The sequence below is a fragment of the Lepidochelys olivacea genome (genome assembly GCF_965140295.1).
Source record: "Lepidochelys olivacea isolate rLepOli2 genome assembly, chromosome: 24".
In the NCBI taxonomy this organism is placed as follows: Eukaryota; Metazoa; Chordata; order Testudines; family Cheloniidae; genus Lepidochelys; species Lepidochelys olivacea.
In genome coordinates this window covers 13105313-13123985 of record NC_140434.1, presented here as the reverse complement: position 1 = coordinate 13123985, position 18673 = coordinate 13105313, and the positions used below count along the sequence as shown (strand labels likewise).

The 18673-nt window shown below is 61.9% G+C and overlaps 1 protein-coding gene across 3 annotated transcripts; it reads right to left on the bottom strand.

The window, feature by feature from the left end:
* Positions 1-913: 913 nt before the first annotated feature.
* On the bottom strand, positions 914-18616 carry LIN37 (lin-37 DREAM MuvB core complex component). Of its 3 annotated transcripts, none has more exons than XM_084613190.1 (10): positions 18398-18616; positions 8492-8546; positions 4527-4602; positions 4092-4142; positions 3673-3702; positions 2917-3002; positions 2506-2672; positions 2175-2321; positions 1473-1546; positions 914-1336 (listed from the first exon to the last, which is right to left on the bottom strand). In XM_084613190.1, the coding sequence occupies exons 1-10, from the start codon at positions 18476-18478 to the stop codon at positions 1255-1257; spliced, it is 849 nt and encodes a 282-aa protein (XP_084469316.1). In that variant the 5' UTR covers positions 18479-18616; the 3' UTR covers positions 914-1254. The 3 variants fall into 3 exon arrangements, with proteins under 3 accessions (XP_084469316.1, XP_084469317.1, XP_084469318.1); XM_084613191.1 differs by lacking the exon at positions 18398-18616 and adding an exon at positions 9269-9833; XM_084613192.1 differs by lacking the exon at positions 2175-2321.
* Positions 18617-18673: the final 57 nt, after the last annotated feature.

The following is an 18673-nucleotide window of genomic DNA, read 5'->3' as shown; positions in this document are numbered from 1 at the left end:
TTGTTTTTGGGGGTCACTGCTGCGGGGGGGGGGATTTCATCCAGGGGTGCTGCCTGGGAGGAGGTGGGGGTAAGTTACAGTGCATGGTGGGAGTTGTGTGCAGTGGCTGGTCTGTGCTTGTCAGGGAAGGGGAGGATAAACAGGGTTGTTTAGCGGTGGGGGCAGGTGGTACGAAGCAGAGAGGATGTGTTGGGGTGCACCTGTTTGAGGTTATAGGGCAGAATGCCCCTGGTGCCCAGGGCTGGGCGTGGCAGGCAGAAGCCCCTGGTGCCCAGGGCTGGGCGTGGCAGGCAGCTGTTTGGAGTTGTGTGTCAGAGCATAACAGGTGTCTGGTGCTGTGTAAGGAAGCACCTGTTGCATAGGGCTGAGAGAGACAGCCAAGGGGGCCCTGGGCCAGCTGTTGGGACCTATGGCTGCGTATGTGGGGTGAGGGGAGCTGCAGGAGGGACACATGTACCCATACTCCAGGGCATGGGTTACAGTAACATCCCACCCTGCTCTCTCACCTCATGCTCCCCCCAGGTCCCACACACTGCACCCCCTCACTAGAGCCCCTGGGGCCCTGCCGCGACACCCAGACACGGGCCAGCCCGGCCACCAAAGTGTGGCCAGTGCAAACTCCCTGCTCTGCCCCAGTGCAGCAGCATGACATCACTGCGACACACCCCTCTGTTCCTGAGGGGAGGGGGGCAGCTCAAGGCTGATTAACCCCTTGTGGAACAGCTCAGGTGGGGTTTACAGAGGTCTGGCCTCACCAGAGCCCCCTTTACCCACAGGGGTGAGGCAGGACCCCACTTCCCAGCCACCCCTATCTCCCCGCCCCTGCTGCATTGCCTCCAGCTGTGAATTCTCCCCAAAGGGGGCTTCTCCCTGGGCCACTCCAGGGTGTCATCTCCCCATGACACAGGTGAACCAGGTGGCAGGGACTCAGTTTATTGGCTGTATTGGAACTTGGGGGGGGGGCAGGAGAGGAGACTAGGCCCAACCTGGGAGACTAGGCCCCCATACATGCACTAGCCGCTGCCTCCACTGAGGGGCAGCCCCACCCCACACAGAGCCCAGCCAGGGGACAGAAGGGGGGCATGAGTGGCACCCCCAACCTAGACCACTCTCCCCCACACCAAGCCCAGGGTTTTCAGCTGCTTTCTACTACGAGTGGCCTCCCCAGAGGCGGGGCGCCCAAGTGGCCCCATTCCCAGTGTCTGGGCCTCAGTACAGCCCCACCCCCAAGAGAAAGGGCCTGGGCAGGGCCCCTCACTGCCGCTCGTACATCTCCTTGAGGATCTTCATGCTCTCAGCATAGCGCAGCTGGTTCCGGTGCGATGCCTCCTTCCACCTGCGGGGGCAGCAGAGATCAGAGATGGGGCAGGGGGACAAGAACCCCCCTCCCCGAGGCTGAAGTGCCCCCAGCCCTTCCCCCAGGCGGAGTATGAACACCCTCCCTCCATCCCCCACCACTCTGGCACACCCACCGCTGGCGGATCTTCTTCCAGCGCTCCATGTTCTTATAGATGAGAGATGACATCGAGGGCCGTGGGTCAGGGGTCTACATGGGGGGGCGGGAGAGAAGAGAGAGAGAGAACGAACACACATCAGGTTGGGGGGGAACCTGAGAGAGCAGGAGCCTACAGGGGGTGGATCCCCTGGAAGGGAGGGGCAGTGTCATGGTAGGAGCATAGTGGGGGGGTGGGATAGCTCAGTGGTTTGAGCATTGGCCTGCTAAACCCAGGGTTGTGAGCTCAATCCTTGAGGGGGCTGTTAAGTTGATCTGGGGCAATAAGTGGGGATTGGTCCTGCTTTGAGCCCGGGGTTGGACTAGATGATCTCCTGAGGTCCCTTCCAACCCTGAGAGTCTGTGATTCTGTGTGGGGGGAGATGGGTAGTTGGGGGGTGGACCCCAGGGGAAGTGGGTAGGAAAAGAGCAGGGAACCAGGTGGGAGATAGGGGGCAGGCAGCCTGCAAGGCTGGGACAAAGTATCGGGGACCCCATGGGACCCATGGAAAATGGCGGGGCAGCAGTCCAGGCTGTGAGAGCAGAGCAGTGGATGGGGGACAGACTGAGGGGAGCTGCAGCACCCCCTGCAGGTGGAGGAGGGAAGAGGCCAGAGCTCAGCGGGCATGAGGCCCTGGGTGGGGCAGCAGGTGGACACAGCAGCCCGGGGCCCCACCCTCACCATGTCAGGGGGCAGCCCCCCATCCTCAGGTGGCAGCGGGGAGGGTATTCTGGTGCTCACAGACTCCCCACCAGCACTCTCCAGGCCAGCACACGGCGGGGGCAGCTTGTACACATCCTGGCTCTTCCCGTTCAGCCCCTCAGCCCCCTGGGAACACAGAGCAGGTCACAGCAAGGGGTGGGGAGACCCCGCACAGCCCCTCCCCAATCCCTGCCCCTCAGCCCCCTGGGAACACAGAGCAGGGGGAGGGGACACCCGACAGCCCCATCCCCATCCCTGCACCATGGGGGGATAGGACCCCATACAGCCCCTCCCTCCACATACCCCCCACCTCCTCATCCTCAGGCAGGGTGGGCAGCGGGGGGCTGGGCGAGCGCTCCCTCTCGCGCACAGCGGGGCTGTTCCTCATCCAGGCCCGGCAGATGGGGTACAGCGGGGTGCTCTCCGCAAACTGCGCCAGGTCCACACTCCGGTCAAACAGCTTGATGATGTAGGTGTCTGGGGGTGAAAGCAGAAAAACCATCAGACGGGAACCCCCACTAACCAGCCCGCCGCTTGGGATGTGAGCCAGCACCCCCTGGGGGGGGGGGAAAGGCCCCATGCCCCATTCCCCCTGCCCCCCAACCCAGCCATGTTCCAGTCCCCCCCCCCCCCAACCCCGAACCAGTCAGTCCCCTGCCCTGGGCCAGATAGGAGCCAGCACCACCTAGAGGGGAAGGCCCTGTGCCCCACCCCCACTTACTCTGTCTCTGCTGGCCACCCTCAGTCAATCCATCATCTGTCTCCTTCCTCTTCTTGCGCCGGTGATGGGAGAACCGTGCTGAGGGCCTGCCGTGGGGGTGGGGACAGATCAATGGTGGACTGCCAAGCCCCAACACCTCCAGGGACTGAGGCCAGGCCATAGAAGGGACTCCCCGCCATAGGGCTGAATGGGGGCCCAGACACATGGAGCCTCAGGCATGATCCTGGGAGAGGAGCCAGCCCTTCCCCACACAGATATCCCCATCCTAGCACCGTCCTGCCACCCCCTCCCCACAAGGGCTCCTTGCACAGGAAGGCTCGCCCAGCACGGAGATGCAGCCAGCTCTGGGGTGGGGCAGCTGGGAAACAGCCACACAGTGACTATTGCTGGAGAATCTCTAAGCCCTTTAATAACAAAACTTCAGCTTCATAATGCCCTTCCAAGAGCTGGGGGTGTCACCTCTACTTCACAGACAGAACTGAGGTGCTGACTGCAAAGGGACTTGCATCAGGTCAAATGGCTAAAGAGGGAGAGAACCCAGGAGTCCTGACTCCCCCTCCCTCCCAACCCACCAGATCCCACTACTCACCCACGGCTGAGGGAGAACCCAGGCATCTCTGGTTCCCAGCCGCCCTGCTCTAACCCACTAGACCCCAGGGCCTCCCCCGTCTACTCGTCCATCTCCCGTCAGGGTGGAGTCTGGGCCTGACAGCCCTATGGTGCACAGCGAGGCACAATGCCACTGGAAGTACCCACCTCTTCCCAGTCGCAGAGGGGGAGGAGTCCCTGCAAAGACAAGAGGAGAGGGGAGGTGAGGCCCGAGGTGCAAGGCCCCCCAACCCTTCCCAGGGGCAGCAGGCCCCCGCTGCTAGACATGGTGCCCCCTGCTCCAATCCTGCCCACACCCCTGACGCAGGAGAAGGAGGGGGGTCTGAGGAGCACGGGTGGTGATTGGAGGAGGTCAGCATGGGGGTGGGGGAAGAACCAAGGGCTGGGAGCTGAACCCGGCTGGAGTAACGCGGGGCTCTGAGTGAAAGGGACAATCCTGCCATCCCACAGCTCAGTACTGGAATGTTATGGGCCCTCCCAGCTCTGACCTGGCTTCCCAAGGGGCCACAGGAGAAAGGCTCCCCCCACACAGCCCCCCCAACAGCTCCTGGTCAGAGGCTCCTTACTTGCTGAGCGGGTCACTGGACGTCTTCCCGGCATCCTCGTCCATCTGCTCCCTGCAAGGAGCATGTCAGTCCGAATCAGAGCCAGCCCGATCCCATCCCCCATGGCATGCAACCCAGGGGGCCCAGCCCCCGAGCCAGCTGACCCACTGCCGTGGGGCTGGAGGGACCCATCACTCCCCAGAGGGAAAAGGCCCCATTGCCATTCCCCACACCCGAGCCAGCCAGTCCCATGCCCAGGGGTGCCCCCTAAAAGGGAAAGGACCTGTGTCTCTTTTCCTGCTGCCCCAAACAGCCCGCTTGACCCCTGCCCTGGGGGTGGATTAGAACTGGTGCCCCCTAGAAGTGAAAGGCCCCATATTCCCCCAGCTCTGTTCCAAGCCCAACTCCCAGCCTATGCTCTCATCCCCCCACCGGTCCGTATGTATCTCCACCTACCGGTCCACATCACTTTTCTCCAGCAGACACTGCAGCACAGCATCAAGGCGGCTCCGGGCGTTGGCCATCTCCAGATCTGCAGTGGGAAGTGTAACTCAGACACCTGGAGCCCTGAGCGTGATAGTGGGAGAGGAACTTGCGCCTTCCCCTCACAGCCAGCCTCTCCACAGCCCCGCCCAGCTCTGCACATCCCAAAGGGCTCCACCCACAGGGATGGCCTGTCTGGCACTGGAATGCAGCCATCTCCAGGGCGGGGCAGCTGAGGAAGAGCTAAACACAAGCTACAACTGGCCAGAGCGAAGGGGTTAGCACCTTGTCTCTTGGGGCTCTTGCAGGGTTAGAATAGAACCCAGGAGTCCTGACTCCAAGCCCCCCCTTGCCATAATCACTAAACCCCACTCTCCTCCCTGAGCCAGGACAGAACACAGGAGGTCCAAAAACTGCTTTGGGACAGGAACTGAAGAAACCTGAACACAGGGGGAGGCAAAATAGAACCGGTCATGTTGTGGGGTGCAATCCAGACAGGGAAAGAGTTGTGTCTCCCCTTACCCACACGGGTCTCACAACACCTTATTACTGCAGCTGTCTGCCTGGGACACTCCCAGTCAGGACTGAGCATGCGCTCTATGGCCAGCCCTCATCCAACGCTTTCGCTCCAGGAGTCGGCCTGTGATACCCAGCCTTGGTTATCAATGGGTCAAGTGAGTCCACACTCCAGCCAGCCCGGAATCTCCCCAAACCATGTTTTCTGAGATGTCCAGCCCTGTCCTGGGACAATCAGAGGGAAGTTTGGGTCTGTAGCTTCTTTACAGAGTCAATAGCTCACAGTTTGTTACGTGAACTGAAGTTCCCCAACAGCTGAATTCAGACACAGCCTGGGATGGGTCGAGATTCAACATAAACCATGTTCATGTAATTTCAAAAAGCTTTGCAATGAGCTTAAGTGGCAGGAACGGTTACAAGAGAAAGGGAAAGAAAACGCGGTCCAGTGACTGAAACTTAACAAGGCAGACATGGTGGAAGGTAAAACCTCCCCACATCTCCGCCAAGCCAGCTGACCGAACCCCAGGGGCCAGATTGATCCCCCAAAGTCAAAGGGGGATAGATCCTCTCTCATCTTAGGGGTCGGCCAGATCACTTGGGGTCTCCTGGCCTCTCAAAAATGTCAAAGACAAAAGCCTATTTCTAGCTGTGAGGTGGCACCGTGAGGTCTGTCCCCCACCACCCAGTTGGAGTTGTCTGCAAAGATGGAAATCATTTAGTCCTGCCTCTGCCGGTGTAACCGAATGAACATGAGACATGTGATTGGCTATCTCCCTCCCCTCCAACGTGGTAGTGCGCCATTCGCCTCCCCGCTTTGTGAGTGTGGTGGGCCTGTTTACACGACATTCTCACGGTCTTTCAGAGCACTGCGGGAGTGGAAAACTCACCCTTCTGGCTACAGTGGGGTAGTTCCTGCTTGGCTGGCAACCAACTTGTCTATTATCATTTCAGTTCACATCCATAACTTTGCAGCAGTTGCCTGCAGCCATGTTACACGATGATATTAATACCCAGTGAGTCATGAGCTTTCCGCTAGCACCTCCCAAGGCATATTTTGTACAAAGGGTGTGAATCCAGGCATGCTTCGGGTCACCTGCCCCTCTTACAATGTTGCAGGAGGGTTACCCACTGGCCGACCCAAAGGCCCTGTTTCCTGGACCAGGGTCTCTGTTCCCTTTCTGTGTACAATTTCCATCTCATATTCTTAGAGCGGCATGCTCCATCAGAGTAGTTTGGGACTGGAGCCATCATGCTAATGCAGAGTGATCTGTTAGGCCCCAGAATTTCTGTTGCACTGCCCACGCTCCGGCCGAGCATTCTCTTTCTATGACAGAGTAATTCTGTTCAGCGGGTGTCAGATTCTCGCTTCATAAAGCATTGGGGGAGTTATTACTGTCCCAATTGCATTAGTGCAGCCCCTAACCCAGCGTGTGAGGTGTCTGTGCACAGCTCAAGTCTGGACTAGCCAGAACAGGCTTCTCAGCCCTCAACAAGCTTTCAACCACACACCATTGTCTGGCTTTTTGCCCACATCTGTGATTGCAACTACAATGTCACTGAACCCACATGCCCAGAGAAAATTGGTCAGACTTCTACTGTCCAAAGCAAACATTGCAAAGGTTGATTGGGCTATAAAGACAGGGTGGGGGGGCTGAACCTCAATCATAAGCAATTGACTCAACGGGTTGCATACGATATTATGTATTATCAGAGGATATCAAGTGAGGTCTTTTCTGAAAGCTAATGACACTTGGTGATGAATATCTGGGGAGATGTCTGTATTAATGCTATGGGGAGAAATACTGACACTTAGTGAGGTTACACTTTACAGCCTGTGTCCACACACAGGGAGAAACAGCTCACTCCCAGCCAGTCAGCTCCCTGCCTCCCAAGAGATTAAGCAAGATGTGATCAGAACTGATGACAGGCCCATTTACACAGAAACCATATAGAGCATGGGAAGCCCATGGGAACGGCAAACAGTCTGAGGTCAACCTGCTGCTTAGAACAAGTTCTCTGAAGGTATAAGGCAAGGACAGAAACCACCTTTGGCACCTGTCACTAGACACAAGAGATCAGAGCTACTGCAAGCTAAGAAAAATGGGTTCTTCCACCACAGGGGTGTTGAAGTCTCTAGAACGGAACACAGGTGAGAAATCTGCTTAGGTAAAGATCTTGCACCTAAAAGGACAAGGGAAGCCAGCATGTTGTGCTTTTGTGAAGGTCCTGATTGAGGCTGGGAAGAGCAAGCAGGCAGACAGACCATCTTGACCACCACCTGTATCTTGATAGATTGTTTTAGATGTATGTTTTCACTTGTGTTTTCCCTGTACCCCTTTCTAACTTGATTGTTTTTACTTGGCATCACTTATCGTGTCCTCAAAAAGAAAAGGAGGACTTGTGGCACCTTAGAGACTAATACATTTATTTGAGCATAAGCTTTTGCGAGCTACAACTTACCGCATCGGATGCATTCAGTGGCTGAATCCCACGGCATGCATCCGATGAAGTGAGCTGTAGCTCACGAAAGCTTATGCTCAAATAAATGTGTTAGTCTCTAAGGTGCCACAAGTACTCCTTTTCTTTTTGCGAGTACAGACTAATACGGTTGCTACTCTGAAACCTGTCATTATTGTGTCCTATTGTTCATAAACGGGTCTTATTCTTACAAGCCAACTCACCTCTGTGTTTGAAAGGCGGGTGCATTCATCCCAGTGAGATTAATAAGCTGTGATGCGTGGGTGTCTTTCGAGGAGGAAAGGAACCGCATTATTTCTCTGAACTGGCCAGGAGAGGGCTGGACATGGCAGAGCATACTCTGGGGGAAATTCGGGAATTGGAACATGTTGGGGTCAGCTTGCTGGTGGGGCTGCAGACAGGCTGCTGGGCCAGGGCTGTCTAGCACACACTCAAGGGGTGACCTGCATGCTGGTAGATTGGCTGTGAGCCTCCCAGCAGCAAAGCACTGGAAGGCACTCCAGGCTACCGGGCAAGTGGAGACAACCCCTCACTGGGCTGGATTGCACCCTGAACCCTGACTGGACCATCATAAAACTTGTCCCTTTGAATGGGCGTGGATGCTGGGTGTGCACCCCAAAGATCCTGATGGCAAGCAATTGGGACCCTCCACTCGCCAAAGTATTTTGAGGATCAAAACATGCCCAGGGTGGGTAGAGCCCATGCAGAGACAGGCATGTAACCCCCAACTGCCCCCATGATGACCCTCCCCCAGGGGGTGTAAGTTCTGTGGCCTCCTTAGAATGGATCAGCTGCTGGGCACATAGCAGCTGTGGGGTGGGAATGTCTTTCAGTGCCTGGCTGGGGGGCAGCTGGAATCCCAGACTAGGTAGCTGGAGGTGCCCACCCTGCCATCTGGTACCACCAGGGCTCTTCAGGCAGATCCACAGAGGTACAGAACCTACCCTGCTTCTCAATTTCCACCTTCGTAGGCAGCATGGTAACCTGGGGCCAGGAACCCTGCAAAGAGAGACCTGGAGTCAGAGAACGTGCTATGGGGACATAGACATGGAGAGCAGGATGGTGGGTTACAGCCGGGGGGGGGGGCATTGGGAGTCAGAACTCCTGGGTTCTATCCTGGCTCAGAAGGGGGATGGGGCAGAGGGAAATAGAACCCAGGAGTCCTGACCCTTTCCATGCTGAATCTGGTTCCAGATTTTTCAACAACAAGCTCTATTGGCCCTCAGAAGCCCAAAATAAGTCACCAACCAGCTTTTAAAGAGAACCGGAGTGCTCAGCGCTACAGGATCACAACACAGCAGCAACGAAGGGACCGACTGCCCAAAGCAACATGGTACAAAGCTTTTGCTTGGCCTGTTTTTCTAGCAGTTGGGCAAAGCCGCACAGACAGAAACCAGGGTCATTTCCCTTCTCTTTGTAGCTTAGCTGACCGATATGATGGGCTGAAATGGGTCAAGTCCATAGCCAAGTTCTCCAGCCACACTCAGCTCCAGCTGACAGACTGAAGGGGACGCAGACCTAAGGGGAAATGTGCTAGCCCGAAAGCCCCCACAAGGGCAGGGGGAGAAATGGAGCAGCATTTCACAGATGCTTTTCCGGCTCAGGACGCTGCACAAAACCTGCACAATCTTCACGTCTGCAGCCAGCCAAAATGGCATCCCCTAAGAAGGGGACAAGCTGGGATTTCAGGGCTTTTGTCTCCTTGCCATTGGCTGCGGTACCTTTTTCCATTCTGGGCCCATTTCCTCAGGGATGGTGGATTGGGAACTGTAAGCCATCCATCTACCAAAAGTAGCAGCAAAACCAGAACCGGCCAAGCTTGCAGCAGGGGACACACCTCCTCGATTTCCAGACCATTCTGCTTTGACAAAGCCGCACACCCAGCTAGAGGCAGAAACTCCCAGGGGCCCCTCAGGGACCACTCTGCTCTGACAATGCGGGATAGAGGCAGTAATGCCCAGGTGGCACTGGCTAGTTTTTGTGCCACTCAGGAACAAGATGGTACCTGGGGCAGGGCTGTGCTGGGAAACAGTTGGATTTTGAATTTCAAGCACAGTTCCATGGGTACTCTGGGGGCAATGAGGCAGCTAGTGGGCCTGCCGTTCCCCAGCCCACACGCAGCCCCCGTACCTGGCCAACCTACTACCATGGGCCTGCGCCCCCCACCCAATGCAGACCTGGCTCAGCCCCGGTACGACGCATACACCACCCCATACACACCAATGCGGACCAGGCAAGAGCCCAGTAACATACACCCCCTCACCGCACATACCCCACCACTCAAACGGGCCACGCCCAGCCCTGGTATCACCGCCACACACCTCATACTCTCCCCCAGAGGTATCTCCCCCACCCCCAGCATACACCTCTCAACCCTGCCCCCACATACCCCACACATTCCTTCCATTCCCACATCCCCAACTCTCCCCCCCACATAGCTCTACCCCCAACCCCACCCCATACGAACTACCCCACCCCCTGAACTCTCCCCCCCACAGCACTACCCCACCTCCAACCTCACGTTCCCCATACATCCCCTACGCTTCCCCCCTTCCAACAGACACCGCTCCAACATCCCATCCACCCTCCCACCCAGATCTCCAGCCACATCCACCCCACCGCCGAACTCTCCTCCCCATATAGCTCCACCTCAAACCCCACATTCCCTATACAACCCCTACGGCCGCTTCCTCCCAAGCACCCCTCCGAGCTACCCCACACATCTCCACCTGCTCTTACCGACACCACTCCCACATTGCATGCACCTCCGCACGCCCTACATCCCCCTACCCCCAAACTTCCCCCCCCAGCACCACTCATTTCCAACCCCACATTCCACATACACCCCACACTTCCCCCCACCTACCGACACCGCTCCCACAACCCACACACCTCCCCACCCCCTACATCCCCCCACCCCCCTAGCTCCACCCCCACCTCCCACCCCACGTTCCCCATACACGTCCTACGCTCCCCCCACCCCCTCCTACCAACACCGCTCCCACATCCCACACACCTCCGCACCCCCTACATCCCCCCAACCCCCTAGCTCCACCCCACCTCCCACCCCACGTTCCCCATACACGTCCTACACTCCCCCCACCCCCTCCTACCAACACCGCTCCCACAACCCACACACCTCCCCACCCCCTACATCCCCCCACCCCCCCTAGCTCCACCCCACCTCCCACCCCACGTTCCCCATACACGTCCTACGCTCCCCCCACCCCCTCCTACCAACACCGCTCCCACATCCCACACACCTCCGCACCCCCTACATCCCCCCAACCCCCTAGCTCCACCCCACCTCCCACCCCACGTTCCCCATACACGTCCTACACTCCCCCCACCCCCTCCTACCGACACCGCTCCCACATCCCACACACCTCCGCACCCCCTACATCCCCCCACCCCCCTAGCTCCACCCTGATCTCCACCCCACGTTCCCCATACACGTCCTACGCTCCCCCCACCCCCTCCTACCAACACCGCTCCCACAACCCACACACCTCCGCACCCCCTACATCCCCCCAACCCCCTAGCTCCACCCTGATCTCCACCCCCACCTCCCACCCCACGTTCCCCATACACGTCCTACGCTCCCCCCACCCCCTCCTACCAACACCGCTCCCACAACCCACACACCTCCCCACCCCCTACATCCCCCCACCCCCCCGAAGCTCCACCCCACCTCCCACCCCACGTTCCCCATACACGTCCTACGCTCCCCCCACCCCTCCTACCGACACCGCTCCCACAACCCACACACCTCCGCACCCCCTACATCCCCCCAACCCCCTAGCTCCACCCTGATCTCCACCCCCACCTCCCATTCCCCATACACGTCCTACGCTCCCCCCACCCCCTCCTACCAACACCGCTCCCACAACCCACACACCTCCCCACCCCCTACATCCCCCCACCCCCCCTAGCTCCACCCCACCTCCCACCCCACGTTCCCCATACACGTCCTACGCTCCCCCCACCCCCTCCTACCAACACCGCTCCCACAACCCACACACCTCCGCACCCCCTACATCCCCCCACCCCCTAGCTCCACCCCACCTCCCACCCCACGTTCCCCATACACGTCCTACGCTCCCCCCACCCCTCCTACCGACACCGCTCCCACATCCCACACACCTCCGCACCCCCTACATCCCCCCACCCCCCTAGCTCCACCCTGATCTCCACCCCACGTTCCCCATACACGTCCTACGCTCCCCCCACCCCCTCCTACCAACACCGCTCCCACAACCCACACACCTCCGCACCCCCTACATCCCCCCAACCCCCTAGCTCCACCCTGATCTCCACCCCCACCTCCCACCCCACGTTCCCCATACACGTCCTACGCTCCCCCCACCCCCTCCTACCAACACCGCTCCCACATCCCACACACCTCCCCACCCCCTACATCCCCCCACCCCCCTAGCTCCACCCTGATCTCCACCCCACGTTCCCCATACACGTCCTACGCTCCCCCCACCCCCTCCTACCAACACCGCTCCCACAACCCACACACCTCCGCACCCCCTACATCCCCCCAACCCCCTAGCTCCACCCTGATCTCCACCCCCACCTCCCACCCCACGTTCCCCATACACGTCCTACGCTCCCCCCACCCCCTCCTACCAACACCGCTCCCACATCCCACACACCTCCGCACCCCCTACATCCCCCCACCCCCCTAGCTCCACCCTGATCTCCACCCCCACCTCCCACCCCACGTTCCCCATACACGTCCTACGCTCCCCCCACCCCCTCCTACCAACACCGCTCCCACATCCCACACACCTCCCCACCCCCTACATCCCCCCACCCCCCCTAGCTCCACCCCACCTCCCACCCCACGTTCCCCATACACGTCCTACGCTCCCCCCACCCCTCCTACCGACACCGCTCCCACAACCCACACACCTCCGCACCCCCTACATCCCCCCAACCCCCTAGCTCCACCCCACCTCCCACCCCACGTTCCCCATACACGTCCTACGCTCCCCCCACCCCTCCTACCGACACCGCTCCCACAACCCACACACCTCCGCACCCCCTACATCCCCCCAACCCCCTAGCTCCACCCCACCTCCCACCCCACGTTCCCCATACACGTCCTACGCTCCCCCCACCCCTCCTACCGACACCACTCCCACAACCCACACACCTCCGCACCCCCTACATCCCCCCAACCCCCTAGCTCCACCCTGATCTCCACCCCCACCTCCCACCCCACGTTCCCCATACACGTCCTACGCTCCCCCCACCCCCTCCTACCAACACCGCTCCCACAACCCACACACCTCCCCACCCCCTACATCCCCCCACCCCCCCTAGCTCCACCCCACCTCCCACCCCACGTTCCCCATACACGTCCTACGCTCCCCCCACCCCTCCTACCGACACCGCTCCCACAACCCACACACCTCCGCACCCCCTACATCCCCCCAACCCCCTAGCTCCACCCTGATCTCCACCCCCACCTCCCACCCCACGTTCCCCATACACGTCCTACGCTCCCCCCACCCCCTCCTACCAACACCGCTCCCACAACCCACACACCTCCGCACCCCCTACATCCCCCCACCCCCTAGCTCCACCCCACCTCCCACCCCACGTTCCCCATACACGTCCTACGCTCCCCCCACCCCTCCTACCGACACCGCTCCCACATCCCACACACCTCCGCACCCCCTACATCCCCCCACCCCCCTAGCTCCACCCTGATCTCCACCCCACGTTCCCCATACACGTCCTACGCTCCCCCCACCCCCTCCTACCAACACCGCTCCCACAACCCACACACCTCCGCACCCCCTACATCCCCCCAACCCCCTAGCTCCACCCTGATCTCCACCCCCACCTCCCACCCCACGTTCCCCATACACGTCCTACGCTCCCCCCACCCCCTCCTACCAACACCGCTCCCACATCCCACACACCTCCGCACCCCCTACATCCCCCCACCCCCCCTAGCTCCACCCCACCTCCCACCCCACGTTCCCCATACACGTCCTACGCTCCCCCCACCCCCTCCTACCAACACCGCTCCCACATCCCACACACCTCCGCACCCCCTACATCCCCCCACCCCCTAGCTCCACCCTGATCTCCACCCCCACCTCCCACCCCACGTTCCCCATACACGTCCTACGCTCCCCCCACCCCCTCCTACCAACACCGCTCCCACAACCCACACACCTCCGCACCCCCTACATCCCCCCACCCCCCTAGCTCCACCCTGATCTCCACCCCCACCTCCCACCCCACGTTCCCCATACACGTCCTACGCTCCCCCCACCCCCTCCTACCAACACCGCTCCCACATCCCACACACCTCCCCACCCCCTACATCCCCCCACCCCCCCTAGCTCCACCCCACCTCCCACCCCACGTTCCCCATACACGTCCTACGCTCCCCCCACCCCTCCTACCGACACCGCTCCCACAACCCACACACCTCCGCACCCCCTACATCCCCCCAACCCCCTAGCTCCACCCCACCTCCCACCCCACGTTCCCCATACACGTCCTACGCTCCCCCCACCCCTCCTACCGACACCGCTCCCACAACCCACACACCTCCGCACCCCCTACATCCCCCCAACCCCCTAGCTCCACCCCACCTCCCACCCCACGTTCCCCATACACGTCCTACGCTCCCCCCACCCCTCCTACCGACACCACTCCCACAACCCACACACCTCCGCACCCCCTACATCCCCCCAACCCCCTAGCTCCACCCTGATCTCCACCCCCACCTCCCACCCCACGTTCCCCATACACGTCCTACGCTCCCCCCACCCCCTCCTACCAACACCGCTCCCACAACCCACACACCTCCCCACCCCCTACATCCCCCCACCCCCCCTAGCTCCACCCCACCTCCCACCCCACGTTCCCCATACACGTCCTACGCTCCCCCCACCCCTCCTACCGACACCGCTCCCACAACCCACACACCTCCGCACCCCCTACATCCCCCCAACCCCCTAGCTCCACCCTGATCTCCACCCCCACCTCCCACCCCACGTTCCCCATACACGTCCTACGCTCCCCCCACCCCCTCCTACCAACACCGCTCCCACAACCCACACACCTCCGCACCCCCTACATCCCCCCACCCCCTAGCTCCACCCCACCTCCCACCCCACGTTCCCCATACACGTCCTACGCTCCCCCCACCCCTCCTACCGACACCGCTCCCACATCCCACACACCTCCGCACCCCCTACATCCCCCCACCCCCCTAGCTCCACCCTGATCTCCACCCCACGTTCCCCATACACGTCCTACGCTCCCCCCACCCCCTCCTACCAACACCGCTCCCACAACCCACACACCTCCGCACCCCCTACATCCCCCCAACCCCCTAGCTCCACCCTGATCTCCACCCCCACCTCCCACCCCACGTTCCCCATACACGTCCTACGCTCCCCCCACCCCCTCCTACCAACACCGCTCCCACATCCCACACACCTCCGCACCCCCTACATCCCCCCACCCCCCCTAGCTCCACCCCACCTCCCACCCCACGTTCCCCATACACGTCCTACGCTCCCCCCACCCCCTCCTACCAACACCGCTCCCACATCCCACACACCTCCGCACCCCCTACATCCCCCCACCCCCTAGCTCCACCCTGATCTCCACCCCCACCTCCCACCCCACGTTCCCCATACACGTCCTACGCTCCCCCCACCCCCTCCTACCAACACCGCTCCCACAACCCACACACCTCCGCACCCCCTACATCCCCCCACCCCCCTAGCTCCACCCTGATCTCCACCCCCACCTCCCACCCCACGTTCCTCATACACGTCCTACGCTCCCCCCACCCCCTCCTACCAACACCGCTCCCACATCCCACACACCTCCCCACCCCCTACATCCCCCCACCCCCCCTAGCTCCACCCCACCTCCCACCCCACGTTCCCCATACACGTCCTACGCTCCCCCCACCCCCTCCTACCAACACCGCTCCCACAACCCACACACCTCCGCACCCCCTACATCCCCCCACCCCCCCTAGCTCCACCCCACCTCCCACCCCACGTTCCCCATACACGTCCTACACTCCCCCCACCCCCTCCTACCAACACCGCTCCCACATCCCACACACCTCCCCACCCCCTACATCCCCCCACCCCCCCTAGCTCCACCCCACCTCCCACCCCACGTTCCCCATACACGTCCTACACTCCCCCCACCCCCTCCTACCAACACCGCTCCCACATCCCACACACCTCCGCACCCCCTACATCCCCCCAACCCCCTAGCTCCACCCTGATCTCCACCCCCACCTCCCACCCCACGTTCCCCATACACGTCCTACGCTCCCCCCACCCCCTCCTACCAACACCGCTCCCACATCCCACACACCTCCCCACCCCCTACATCCCCCCACCCCCCTAGCTCCACCCTGATCTCCACCCCACGTTCCCCATACACGTCCTACGCTCCCCCCACCCCCTCCTACCAACACCGCTCCCACAACCCACACACCTCCGCACCCCCTACATCCCCCCAACCCCCTAGCTCCACCCTGATCTCCACCCCCACCTCCCACCCCACGTTCCCCATACACGTCCTACGCTCCCCCCACCCCCTCCTACCAACACCGCTCCCACATCCCACACACCTCCGCACCCCCTACATCCCCCCACCCCCCTAGCTCCACCCTGATCTCCACCCCCACCTCCCACCCCACGTTCCCCATACACGTCCTACGCTCCCCCCACCCCCTCCTACCAACACCGCTCCCACATCCCACACACCTCCCCACCCCCTACATCCCCCCACCCCCCCTAGCTCCACCCCACCTCCCACCCCACGTTCCCCATACACGTCCTACGCTCCCCCCACCCCTCCTACCGACACCGCTCCCACAACCCACACACCTCCGCACCCCCTACATCCCCCCAACCCCCTAGCTCCACCCCACCTCCCACCCCACGTTCCCCATACACGTCCTACGCTCCCCCCACCCCTCCTACCGACACCGCTCCCACAACCCACACACCTCCGCACCCCCTACATCCCCCCAACCCCCTAGCTCCACCCCACCTCCCACCCCACGTTCCCCATACACGTCCTACGCTCCCCCCACCCCTCCTACCGACACCACTCCCACAACCCACACACCTCCGCACCCCCTACATCCCCCCAACCCCCTAGCTCCACCCTGATCTCCACCCCCACCTCCCACCCCACGTTCCCCATACACGTCCTACGCTCCCCCCACCCCCTCCTACCAACACCGCTCCCACAACCCACACACCTCCCCACCCCCTACATCCCCCCACCCCCCCTAGCTCCACCCCACCTCCCACCCCACGTTCCCCATACACGTCCTACGCTCCCCCCACCCCTCCTACCGACACCGCTCCCACAACCCACACACCTCCGCACCCCCTACATCCCCCCAACCCCCTAGCTCCACCCTGATCTCCACCCCCACCTCCCACCCCACGTTCCCCATACACGTCCTACGCTCCCCCCACCCCCTCCTACCAACACCGCTCCCACAACCCACACACCTCCGCACCCCCTACATCCCCCCACCCCCTAGCTCCACCCCACCTCCCACCCCACGTTCCCCATACACGTCCTACGCTCTCCCCACCCCTCCTACCGACACCGCTCCCACATCCCACACACCTCCGCACCCCCTACATCCCCCCACCCCCCTAGCTCCACCCTGATCTCCACCCCACGTTCCCCATACACGTCCTACGCTCCCCCCACCCCCTCCTACCAACACCGCTCCCACAACCCACACACCTCCGCACCCCCTACATCCCCCCAACCCCCTAGCTCCACCCTGATCTCCACCCCCACCTCCCACCCCACGTTCCCCATACACGTCCTACGCTCCCCCCACCCCCTCCTACCAACACCGCTCCCACATCCCACACACCTCCGCACCCCCTACATCCCCCCACCCCCCCTAGCTCCACCCCACCTCCCACCCCACGTTCCCCATACACGTCCTACGCTCCCCCCACCCCCTCCTACCAACACCGCTCCCACATCCCACACACCTCCGCACCCCCTACATCCCCCCACCCCCTAGCTCCACCCTGATCTCCACCCCCACCTCCCACCCCACGTTCCCCATACACGTCCTACGCTCCCCCCACCCCCTCCTACCAACACCGCTCCCACAACCCACACACCTCCGCACCCCCTACATCCCCCCACCCCCCTAGCTCCACCCTGATCTCCACCCCCACCTCCCACCCCACGTTCCCCATACACGTCCTACGCTCCCCCCACCCCCTCCTACCAACACCGCTCCCACATCCCACACACCTCCCCACCCCCTACATCCCCCCACCCCCCCTAGCTCCACCCCACCTCCCACCCCACGTTCCCCATACACGTCCTACGCTCCCCCCACCCCCTCCTACCAACACCGCTCCCACAACCCACACACCTCCGCACCCCCTACATCCCCCCACCCCCTAGCTCCACCCCACCTCCCACCCCACGTTCCCCATACACGTCCTACGCTCCCCCCACCCCTCCTACCGACACCGCTCCCACAACCCACACACCTCCCCACCCCCTACATCCCCCCACCCCCTAGCTCCACCCCACCTCCCACCCCACGTTCCCCATACACGTCCTACGCTCCCCCCACCCCCTCCTACCAACACCGCTCCCACATCCCACACACCTCCCCACCCCCTACATCCCCCCACCCCCCCTAGCTCCACCCCACCTCCCACCCCACGTTCCCCATACACGTCCTACGCTCCCCCCACCCCTCCTACCAACACCGCTCCCACATCCCACACACCCCCGCCCCCCGCCCCAGGGCCCAGACACCCCTCCCCCCGCTGTCTCACCTCCCTCCAGCCGACACCAGCAGCAACGACTCGGTGCTGCCCGAGCGCGCCCAGGGGCCCGGCCGTCTGCACCCCTCCCATTGGCGAGCATCGCCGCCAATCAGCGCCCAAGACCCAATCGCCACCCGGCCTCTCTGGCTAGGCACGCTGGGTGCTGTAGTCCGCGTCGTGTCTGCCGACCGGCTCGTTGCCTCCTGGGAAGGGTAGCGCGAGAGCGCCCGGCGGTCATTTTGAAGGGGTGGAAGTAGACGGGAGCAGTAGTCACAGCGCGCTATG